At 36.5% G+C, this 11,775-nt stretch overlaps 2 protein-coding genes across 2 annotated transcripts; one reads left to right on the top strand and one right to left on the bottom strand.

Annotated features, from left to right (window-relative positions):
- Nucleotides 1-329: 329 nt before the first annotated feature.
- LOC141605281 (uncharacterized) lies at nt 330-3,086 on the top strand. Its single transcript, XM_074423980.1, has 4 exons — nt 330-527; nt 1,978-2,104; nt 2,190-2,262; nt 2,631-3,086. The coding sequence occupies exons 1-4, from the start codon at nt 500-502 to the stop codon at nt 2,898-2,900; spliced, it is 498 nt and encodes a 165-aa protein (XP_074280081.1). The 5' UTR covers nt 330-499; the 3' UTR covers nt 2,901-3,086.
- A 99-nt stretch (nt 3,087-3,185) lies between these two features.
- On the bottom strand, nt 3,186-5,247 carry LOC141605280 (putative F-box/kelch-repeat protein At1g15680). The gene is made up of 2 exons (XM_074423978.1): nt 5,170-5,247; nt 3,186-4,690 (listed from the first exon to the last, which is right to left on the bottom strand). The coding sequence occupies exons 1-2, from the start codon at nt 5,224-5,226 to the stop codon at nt 3,215-3,217; spliced, it is 1,533 nt and encodes a 510-aa protein (XP_074280079.1). The 5' UTR covers nt 5,227-5,247; the 3' UTR covers nt 3,186-3,214.
- Between the last annotated feature and the right edge of the window lie 6,528 nt (nt 5,248-11,775).

Below are 11,775 nucleotides of genomic sequence, written 5' to 3'. Positions count from 1 at the left end.
TTTTAAATCTGTCTTTGTGTTGTTTGTTGGTCCTTAAAACAGTCCATTTAAGTGTCCAAATCGAGTCCATTGTTGAGGCTAAATCAAGGTGTAATTCTTGGTCAACATAAGTGTTGCTCTAAAAAGTGACTAATCGCCAAGATTACACTTCAACAATTTCATTCCAAAAAAACAGGGTCTAATTGACTTTCTTTTGAACCATATTTTGACTCTGACGCGCCCATATTCTTAGCTGACTCGTATGACCCGAACTCGTAATCTGACCCGTTTGACAGGTCTACGGGGCGGTGGATCCTGGTGAACCGTATTTGATCCATACCATTACCAGCCACGTGTATATTGAGTGGACAATGTACAAACAGAAAATGTCAAAGCATCGCTTTCAACATACAATGAAGATTTGGGCAATGTGATTTAGCGTGGTTGATTGTATTTTTCAAGGAAAATCATACTTCTATTACTCGAATACTTGATTTTGGTTAAACACTTGAAGGGCATCATGGGTCAGATTTTTGACAAACTCCAAGGTAATCAATTGTTTACGTTTCTCTATTTTATTTTAGGGTGTCATAATCAATTATTTACTTTTTCTATTCTGGAATGCTTTTGATGGGCAATTTGATAGTAAACTCAATTTGGTTCTTGTCATGGAATAATTGACCCTTCATCTTTTCAATGGTCATTGTGCCAAAACCAAAGGTAAACAAATGATCGGAAGGAAGAAGAGAGTATATATGTTGAGCAATCCCTCCCTCTTGTTTACAAGATTTAAAGAACAACTCTCTCTTTTTTTTGATGGGTTTGGGAGGTCAAATGTTGAAATTGGAGTGTTAGTAGCCTACTAGGGGATTGATTAGAGTAAATGAAATTGAGAAGTGTGCTGAGTGTAAGAAACCATCTCGACTAAAAGCTTATAGCAAAGCGGATTGGTTGGAGTGTCTCGATCAGTTTTATATTTTCACACGCCCCCTCGCACAAATGCCTATTGGGCTTGAAGTGTGATGCAATGCAGACCTCCTCCCCATCCCTGATGCTAAGACTTTTAGTTACGTTGGCTATGATACCATGTCAAAACCATCTCAATCAAAAGCTTCAACTAATGGGCTTCAACTAATAGTTGGAGTCTCATGATCGATTTTATATTCTAACATGAAGGGAGGGATTTTATAACCGTTTTTTTAATGAAAAAGGGATTATATACTACTCCCTCGGTCCCGGTCATTTGTTGTCCTTTTCCATATTGGAGTGTCTCAGTGAGTTGTTGTCATTTCTATTTTAAGAATGAACTTGATGAGCAATTTGATCATTCACACTCAATTTGTTCCACTTGTCATTTAGTAATTGGCTCATTTCCCTTTTCTTGGTCTTTGTGCCAAAACCAAAGGACAACAAATGACCGGGACGGAGAGAGTACAAATTTCTGGGATATTTTCAATAATAAATGGAACTGGGTGTCTGTTAGGTTAGTTTGTTGATTTTCAGATTTTCTCATTATTGATTTGAATTTTGAAGCTTGTGTATATGCTTGATGTAAGCACATGTTGGCATGTTGCCTAGTGGAATTGTTGCCTTGAATGATAAAAAGGTTGTCGAATTCGATGTATGCTTACTGAAGCTTTTGAGGTAGGAAAACAAGTAGTTGTGCATGTTGCTATGGCTGTGTCAAAGTAATGGATTTATTCTTAGGGGTGTCGGATTCGACGGATTGTACAATGAGGGTTGTCCGGAAGAATTTGGTTGCTAATTTCAAATGTACAATTATCGCTTTGATGAACGTACACTTGATGAATATTCTGTGGCAACTAGGTTTACACTTTTACTGCCATTAGAAGATTATTCTTTAGATTCCGTATTTTTTAGGGTCAGGGAGTTGGAATTACGACTATCTGATAGATTTGAGAAACCCTCTTCAAAATGTCAAGATGAGACCCCAAAGTATTAATTTTGGGATGCCTCGTGGATGGCCCTTTTCTGTAGGTAAGGAATGGAGGCAGAAGCAGATCAGGAAAATAACAGACAAAGTATTTAATCGTGTAAGCGGCGAGACTGGACGTGATTCTCTGTCTTTTGAGGAGCTGTATATAGCAGTTTTGATTGTGTACAAGTGAGTAGATGCTCTCCATAAGCTTGATAGATTAGCAGTAGTATAGCTTGTGCTTCTTCAAAATTTGAACATCGTGTTGTTGCAGCGATATCAATAAGCGTTTACCTGGGCCGCACTTTGATCCTCCATCCAAAGAAAATGTCAGAACCTTGATGCAGGTACTCTCTCCGTTCGCTCATGGTGTACAGAATTGTGCATTTGTGCTTGCATTAAGTTTTTGAAATTAATGTCTAATTGCATAATTGTGTTACATAAAATAGCGGCTTTGGTGGAATTGATGGCTTGATGCTACTACACAAACCTGTATTGATTTCTAGTTCATTTTTGGGTTTCGCTGAATCTGTGAGAAATGGGTCAGAAAAATTAACGGTTTTACTGCATCATATGATTGTCCAAATGACATTTCTTATTAGGCGAATAGGCGAGCCCTGGTTTTTTGGGATCACGGCTTTATTTTTGTGGTACACAGGTAGTATGTTTTCTTATTTGATGTTTTCTTTTTGGGGTTTGCGTGCTTTATTTCCAGGAATGTGATATCAATCTCGATGGTGAGCTTGACCACGATGAATTTGTGAAATTCATAAAAGAAGTGACGAAAGACACATTTAGCACAATTAGCCAGGGGCTAATCATAAGTCTAATTCTAGCTCCGACTATCGCTATAGCGACAAAGAGGGCAACAGAGGGCGTTCCACATGTCGGGAAAGTGGTTCAGAAACTACCTAATTCCGTTTATGCATCCCTCGTCACTCTCGCTGTTGTTGCAATTCAAAGCGCTAGCCAGGGATCCGATTGATCTCTATTTGAAGCCTAAATAAGTGGGCATCTGGAAATTCGATGCCTTTTCCATGCATTTCATCTTTGTAAGAACTACATGAAATTTGTACTTATGTCAACTGTTGGTTTTTTCTTCCTTGATGTATTTGGGGGAAGCTTATGAACACTATCCATTATCTATATATGTATATATGAGATTTGTGGATTGGCTTTGCTTGTAATGTGGGGCGATTTCGGCCCTGTCAATATATAAAGGCTTTTTGGATTTGCATCTGAAAAAAGCAATAGTGTAGACTGCAGATGATTAATGACCCCCTTGCATACTCCAGAACCCTAGTAGGTCTTTTGTACAGGTGGAGGCGAGGGTACTGGCGTTGGGAACCACTGGTGCAGTAATGGCGGAACAACTTGTACGATATCAGAACATTTACAGCCCTCGTCAAGCTTCAACTTGCGGTACGTCGTCAATTTTCCAGTCTGCATATTACATGTATAAATATTTTCTTCCTCTTTACAGAAAACGACCTCCCTGTTGAATGGATGGAAAGCAATAAGATTAAGACGGTAACTTGGAGATTTGAATTCGCGAAGCACAACCTTGTGAGCCAGTGTCCATGACCCTCGGTTCTGATCCTCAAGTTCCCAAATATGGATAACTGGACCATTACCAACCTCGTAAGAATTACAAGCTATTTGGAGGCGGCCACCACACACTCCAAAGCATGAGCGGTCGAGTATAAATTCATCAGGCAGCTTGATGATATATCTAGGGTTCAGTTTGGCATCAGTACTAAAAATATCCAGAGCAACAAGAAAATGATCCATAAGCCAATACAACATCCGATCAAAAGAAAGGATCGGACTATAACATCGGTAATAATTCATCTCAAGGGGAAACCAATCAACGACCACTTCGGTCCACTGTCTTGTCTCCGAACAATATATTTCAATGTTATGCTGTAAAGAACAAATTCCCGGAGGCCTGCTAATTTTCAGCCTTTTAATTCTTTCAGGAGAATAGCATGCAATGTTTGTAGGAACCTGAATCACCTTGAACCTATACCACCCGTCTCCATTGTTAACGTCATTTTCATCATGATAGCAAACTAGGCCTACTTCTGCACTGAAAACTGAACATCTACCGTCATGAATACGTTCACGAATTGGAATAGGAACCGTGGGAAGTGCAATCCACTGCCTGGTAAGCAAATTGACAACATAATAGGTGTTAAAGTGTGAGCAAAGCATTAGGTCATGGCAAGATGCCCTCACAGAAATAGGCTCACTCTCGGGATATATAAAGTCGCAGTCATCTCCCTCATATTCAGGCCTGAACCGTGGAAGGAAGTCCAGGCATACAGATTGGTTATTATAGAGTTCTGATAGATCCGGGTTGTTGGAAACAGCTTCAACAGAGTATAGGTACTTGATGGTTCGATATGAAGAAGGAGTTTTAACTTTGTGCTGGAACACAATGGTAAAGGTGTCGGGGGCATCTGCAGAATAACGTTGGCGACGATGACTGATGAACAGGCTAATAAAGTGACTGCTTGAAATTAGAGAGCACCAACGCCTGCACACAACCTTATATTGTGTACTACACTTTTTTGGAAGGCGTATTAGAATTTCAAGTAACATTTGATCAGGTAGGCTACTCAGTAACTTAAATTCGAATTCAAATTCAGACTTCTCCTCACAAGGCGCCATCTGTTTCTTCTGACAATGTTTAATCAGAGCCGAAGCCATTTGAGCATTATGATCACTCGGGCAGAAGCAAGAGTCCATGTCTGCCACCTTGCTAAAAAATTCCTGAGAAAAAGACTGTAACTTGCTCAATAACCAATGCCTTTCATCTTACAGAAATTTGAAGTTGAATACCAAGGCAAGTTTAAAACTTTTTTTGTCTCAGACATTAGCTTAATTGATTAAAGTCATTATCTTGCAGTCTTACACATAAAAATCAAATCAGTGGCGGAATTAGGGGGCTAAAAGGGGCGCTCGCCCCACTAAACAATGAAAAATAGAAAAGTTTTAGTTTAAATTTTCGAAGTTTTTACGAGTTTGCCTTAATACATTGCTTTAATATCTCGCTGAACTTTTTCGCCCCCTAATCATAAATCCTGGCCCCGTCAATGGTCTTACACATAAAAATCAAATCTTTCGGTACAAAGTACAAACATTAAAGTAAAACTCAGAGTTTGAGGGACTAGAAGTCGAGAAGAATATAATAACATGAGTTTGAATGAAAAGCAAGGAAGAACAAGTAATCGAAAAAATAGGATTTACACCTGAAATAGGAGAAGGGTGGTCGTCCGCCGTGGTGATATGACGAACAAAATATACATAGGAAGAAACTGATATGTGACTTCATGTGATATATTAATACGGACCCGTTTTAACCCTAAGACGAATATATCTTTAATACTTCGTATTCCTTATTGATTTTACATATCTGATCTGAATTATTTAACCAAATTTTATGTTTAATTGCTGCGGAGTTTATTCTATTTAGCAAATTTCCATCTAAGGACGTGCATATTGTCTTAAGTTAGACGGTTCAAATATATCCACGTGACAATAACAAAGGCAAAATAGAGACCCATTATCCCCTCCCTCATTTCCCCTTTCCAAAGCAGCTTTCTTCAGGGAAGAGGCACTGACACTAACTTCATAGTTGCTTCGGAAATTTTACACTCTGAAATCCAAGAAAGACAATTTTGGTTGGTTTGCCTTGAAAGTGGACTTAGAGAAAGAGTATGATCGCCTTGAATGGAGCTTCATTAAACACTGCCTCTCGAGCCACAACTTTGATGACCATTCTATTCAACTCATCATGAGTTGTATTTGCTCCACTTCTTCGTGTGTTGCCTTTAATGGTACTCAAACTGATTGGTTTCTTCCTTCTAGAGGTATCCGACAAGGCGATCCCTTGTCTCCCCTTATCTTTATTCTCTGTATGGAATTCCTCTCTAAACTCATTGAGGACTCTTGTAACACTGGCGGCTGGACACCGTTTCCCATTGGTAGGGGAGATAACGCCATTAAATTCTCCCACCTCCTCTTTGCCGATGATCTTCTCCTCTTTGGAAGAGTGGATCATACCACGCTTCATGCCCTTGAGGAAACGCTTGACCTTTTCCATCAAGCCTCTGAGCTTTGTGTTAATAAAGCGAAAAGCTCCATCCTTTTCTCTCCTAATGCTGACAACGATCTCACCTCCCTCTTTTGCTCTTCCCTTGACATTAAAGCGTCTAATGGGCTTGGCATTTACCTTGGTTTCCCTCTCACCAATAGACGCCCCTCTAGAAACGATTTGTCTTTCATTGTTGATAAGGTCCGTAGCAAACTTGCTCTCTGGAAGTCTAACTTCCTGTCTAGGGCAGGTAAGTGCACCCTGATAAAATCGACACTAAACTCTATACCGGTGTATTGGATGCAATGTCTCTCCTTACCCAAGAGAATTAATGAAGACACCAATAAAATTGTGCGAGATTTTTTTTGGGGTGATGTCGGAGGTGGGAAGGGGACTCACCTTTTGTCCTGGGACCACCTTACTCTCCCTATTCCTTTTGGGGGCTTAGGTTTAGAGACAACAACCTTGTTAATAGCACATATCTTGCTAAACTTTGCTGGAAAATGACTTCCTTCTCCTCTAACTTTGCTGCTCGAACCATTAGGGCTAAGTATCTTGGTGGGAGGTCCCCCACTAAGTTCAACAGGGGTTCTCATATTTGGGGGAATATAGGTAAGAGCTGGCAGTTTTTTACTGACTCGTCTAGATGGGTGATTGGTAATGGGGCCATGGTTCGCTTCTGGTCTGATGTGTGGGCAACTGATGGCCCGCTTAGAAAACTTATTCATGGCCCTCTTGCTTGTGGCGAGGAGAATCTTCTTGTCCGCGATTTTATTGTCAACAAAGACCGGTGCTTTGACAATTGTTCATTTCCCCTCCCTACTACCATTACCAATATGATAAAGAGTGTTCTCATCTCTCTTTTCGACTTTGTTGATGTTCATGCCTCTATTTTTGTGGATAACGATAAGTTTTCTATCTCGAGGGCCTTTGAGCATGGCCTCAAACCTAAGCCCATCATATGCCCTACTCTCAATTTCGACCTTGTGTGGGATGCCCCCACCATCCCTAGGATCCGCTTTTTCATGTGGCTGGCTAGCTGGGACCGCCTTCCTACTAGGACTTCCTTGTTTAGTAGGGGAGTGTGTACCTCCAATAAGTGCCATTTTTGCCCCACTGCACTTGAGGATACCATTCATGTTTTGAGAGATTGTGTTCGTGCCCGCCAAGTGTGGGATATTTTTGATACCCCTGCTGATTTCTACAATGGTAATATCACTGCCTGGTTTACTATTAACCTCCAGTGCAACGAGTTTTCTTCTTCCTGGTCTACCATCTTTTCCTTCGGTGTGTGGCAGTTATTGAAAAGGCGTAACGCTTGGGTTTTCCAAAGGCGCTCCATCCCTCTCTTAAACACTTGCCACATGATTAAAAATCTTGCCATTCAGTATATCAACACTTTGACGTGCCAACTTGACCCGACTACTTCCCTTACAACCCACTTGATTACCCCATCTTGGACTCCCCCTATTAGTAATATTGTTAAAATCAATGTGGATGCCTCCTGGATCTCGTGTTCAAGTCATGCAGGTATTGGGTTTCTTTTGAGGGACCATAATGGATTATGGGCTGGTGGTGGTTGGAAGACTATTTTCGCCGATGATCCTCTATGTGCTGAACTCGTTGCTATCCGGAATGCCCTCCTCTTTTCCTTGGATGCGGGTTGGAACAGTGTCCACCTCGCTACTGATTGTGCACAGGCCTCCAAACCCATCTCTGTGGACAATGCTGCTCCATCTCGGCTCACAAATTTGATTAATGATTGCAAGGCGCTAAAGGATCGATTCAGTCTGTCAAATATCCTTTGAAGATAGAAGAACAAATGTTATGGCGGATGTGATAGCAAAGTACGCTAGAAAGCGTATGGATGATAGTGGAGTCCTCCATGTCTTGACCCAACCTTTGCCATGGATCCAGCAAGCACTGACTGTAGACTTTTAGTAGCCTTTTCTTTTGCTGCATTGATCATGTTTGTAATTTTTAGTTGGTTTGTAACCCTTCAACTTTGTTGTTATGTCCTTAGTACTTTGTTTTGTTATGGGTCTGCATTTTGGTGGACAAAGTGGGTTATTTCTATTTGTAATCTTATGTATGGTGATAGTTTGCTTGTAAGAACCATTTAATTTATCAGAGTTCCTTTTAACCAAAAAAAAAGGCAAAATAGAGACTGTCTTTCTAAAGTTTTTGTGAAGGCGAAATATATAGAAATAAGTAAAAGATCTGTCTTATATGCATGTGTATAATGGTATTTGATTTGTTTTACACTTAAATTGTCGGCTTTTTTATCGTTATTTATCTAAACTAAATGACTAAGTAGGATATGACTCGTTGTAATCATAAAACGGATATTTTAGTTCAAAAGGTCGGAATGGATTGGAATGGAATGAAAGGGGACGGATTTAGAATCTCATACCTATTATTTATGTTTGGTTCAATCTAAAATTATACTTCGAAGGAGGTTCCAAGGGATTGGGGTGAAATTACAATCCATTTCATTCCATTCCAACATCCCTTATTTTATAGATTAGAATTTGTGAATCAAGATTTGGGTTAGCTGAAGATCAGAATGTCAGATTATCGACAAGCTTATCAATTTGTTTAGTTTAGTTAAAAATCTGAGTGATTGATGAGCTATATATTGCTTTCTTTATTGGGTGTGTATGTGATTTAAAAATCGGAGCTTTTTATCAAAACATTTGATTTCCTCTTGTTTACAATAATAATAGGGTTATACTCATTCATGGACATGATTTACTCAATCATGGATACGAATGACCCTTATATCCTTGTCAGTTCTACACTCTCATTCTCCATCTAATTAGGCCCTGTTCTTTTGGATTTATAATTTCAGTTCTAATAAGTTCAGTTCAGTTCAGTTCAGCTCTATTAAGTTCAGTTCAGTTCAGTTCAGCTCCATTCAGTTCAGTTCAGTTCAGTTCAGTTCAGTTCAGATCAGATCAGTTCAGTTCAGTTTATTTCAACATTAATATTATTATTCTTATTGTTATCATTATTATTATATTAATTTATTTACTATTGTTATTATTATATTAAAATTTATTTTTAATATTTATTATATTACTATTATATTTAGTATTATTATTATTTTATTTATATTTATTATATTTATTTATTATTATATTATTATGATTAATGGCAATATTATTAGTATTATTATTTATTTATTTATTATTATTATTATTATTGTTATATTGTTATATTATATTTATTATTTTATTAATATATTCATTTTTATTGATATTATTAATAACATATTTATTATTATTATATTAATAAATTATTATATTACATCTATTATTATTATTATTTATATTAATTATTATTATTATTTATGACGTTTATATTATACGTATCATTTTTTTTAGTTATTATTATTATTATTAATATGTTATATTATTTAATATATTATAATATTATCATTTATATACTAATATATTATTATTATTATTATATTACTATTTTATTTTTTATATAACTTATTAGATTATTATTATATTATATTAATATATTATTATTAATAATAATGAATAATATTATTATAATATTTATTATTATTATTGGTTTTATTATTATTATTATTATTATTATTATTACTATTATTATTATTATTATTATTATTATCTTTTTATTTTATTTCAGTTCATATAAGTTCAGTTCAGCTCTATTAAGTTCAGTTCAGTTCAGTTCCATTAAGTTCAGTTCAGTTTAGTTCAGACAATTTCAGTCCAAAAGAATATGGTCTTATTTCAATTCAATAAATCTCTCAATCTCTCACACCAACCACCCAACCAAACTAGCCACTGCACCACCGAATCACCACATCTCCTCTTCCATACCGTCGGTCAACCCCTTAAACCACCTGCGCCAGTAGACCCATTCATATTCAAGTGTAATACTTAGAAAGTTAGAAGTAATCAAATTATTTCAAGGGCACTGAACAAATAAAGGAGCTAATGAAGAAGGTGCATATCAAACTCTACAATTTAATCCCATTGTTTCAAAATCTAAAAGAGCCGTCAACGAAATACTCCAAAAGAAAGAAAGAAAGTGTACTACATAAAAAACAAGAGTATGATGATGTAATGACTGATGATGGAATCAACAAGAGTATCAAATTACACGTCGTCTGCAATAATTTTTGTAAACCCTATTTTTTATAAAATCCTAATTTTATCTAACCCTAATTTAATTACTACATAATTTATTTATCTAATTTGATACACATAATGAATTATTAAAGTGATAGTGAAATAAGAATCGTTATTTGATTATGAAAAATGAGATTAATAATGGAGTAATTTGATGATAATTTGGTTAGTTTTAAGAGGTAGAAAAAGGGAGAATTTTTTTGTCCATTGGAGTAAAAGGGTAAGATATGGAAAAATTATGACAAAAAGTCCATAAAAAAGTAAAACTCGTACATAAATGAGCAACTACGTAATAATATAAGTACGACTTCTCTCTTTTGACGGGTTTCGGAGGTCAAAACTCAAATATACACAGCCTTAATATTTATTAACGGGTTGAGAGTAGTTGTAATATTGGTGACTCGTCTTAGACCTTGTTTGGTTATAGTGTTACACCCTTAATTCATGAGAATTCTAAACTCCCATAAATTGAGTTTTTAGTTACTTGTTTGGTAACCCACCATATTGCAAAATGGGGGAGTTTACAACTCCAAGGGAGAATTCAACTCCTACATGATGTAGGAGTTTGATTACCAACCCGTCCCTAGGTAATTGGAAACTCCCACATCTTACCTTCTTGAAAATTATCCATTTACCCCTAAAAAAAAAGAGAAAGTTTCAAAGTTTTGCATAAATGTATGATCACTTCCCTATTTCTCTCATATGAAGTTATATAATCTCCTTTGCACAGAGCCCGTTAACGCCATTCACCAGCAAATAAGCAATAAGGTATGATCTCATATTATGTATTACCACTATATTTTTTTGTCTATTCTCATCCATTATTGCTCATCCCGATTGTATCTGTTTCGTTTTTATTGTTAATTGGATTTTTTTGATTGAATGTTTGATTCGGATACTGTATGTATTAATTGAAAATAAAAAACTATTGTTTTTGTGATATTAACCTTTTCAAATTAGGATTTGATGTCAAATGTTAGATATTAATAAATAGGTTATATGGTAGGATGAGGTGATGAACCAAGGTTTTAGGGTGAGGTTTTTGAAGTAGCTCAAAAGACATAGTTCATTTGTCAAATATGTAAAAGAAACCTCAAGGCTCTGATCCCAATTGACCACATAATCGTTTTTGTTTATTTTTCCTTGGTGATTTTATGAAACTTTATTGCTTTTAAAGCTTTTAAGAGTATACTTCATTATAATAGAGTAAGATGATCTCACACTATGAAATGAGTTGTTATTTTACACAATTAGACGTCTTATAGTGTGAGACCGTCTCATACAAAAGTTACTGCACTTGAAATCCATTAAAACAAATTGAATTGTTATAAACAGTCCGTAGTAAAAGGCAGCCATTATGATTGCTTCATACTTCATAGTTGTAGAATAGATACAATGATCATTGTAAATTGTTTGCAAGAAGTTATTGCAAACCAGTAGTAGTTGCTAATGACGTTGATTTTTTTTTTCAGCCTTCCGGATGATTATAGAAGTGCATATGTGCATGACTTGTTGATTCTGGAGCGGTCTAATTAGACCTTGTTTGGTTACACCCTCAATTCGTAGGAATTCTAATTTCTAAACTTCCATGA

The sequence above is a fragment of the Silene latifolia genome, chromosome 10 (assembly GCF_048544455.1).
Source record: "Silene latifolia isolate original U9 population chromosome 10, ASM4854445v1, whole genome shotgun sequence".
In the NCBI taxonomy this organism is placed as follows: domain Eukaryota; kingdom Viridiplantae; phylum Streptophyta; class Magnoliopsida; order Caryophyllales; family Caryophyllaceae; genus Silene; species Silene latifolia.
Note: the sequence above shows the minus strand (reverse complement) of the source record. Positions and strands in the feature narration are given on the sequence as shown.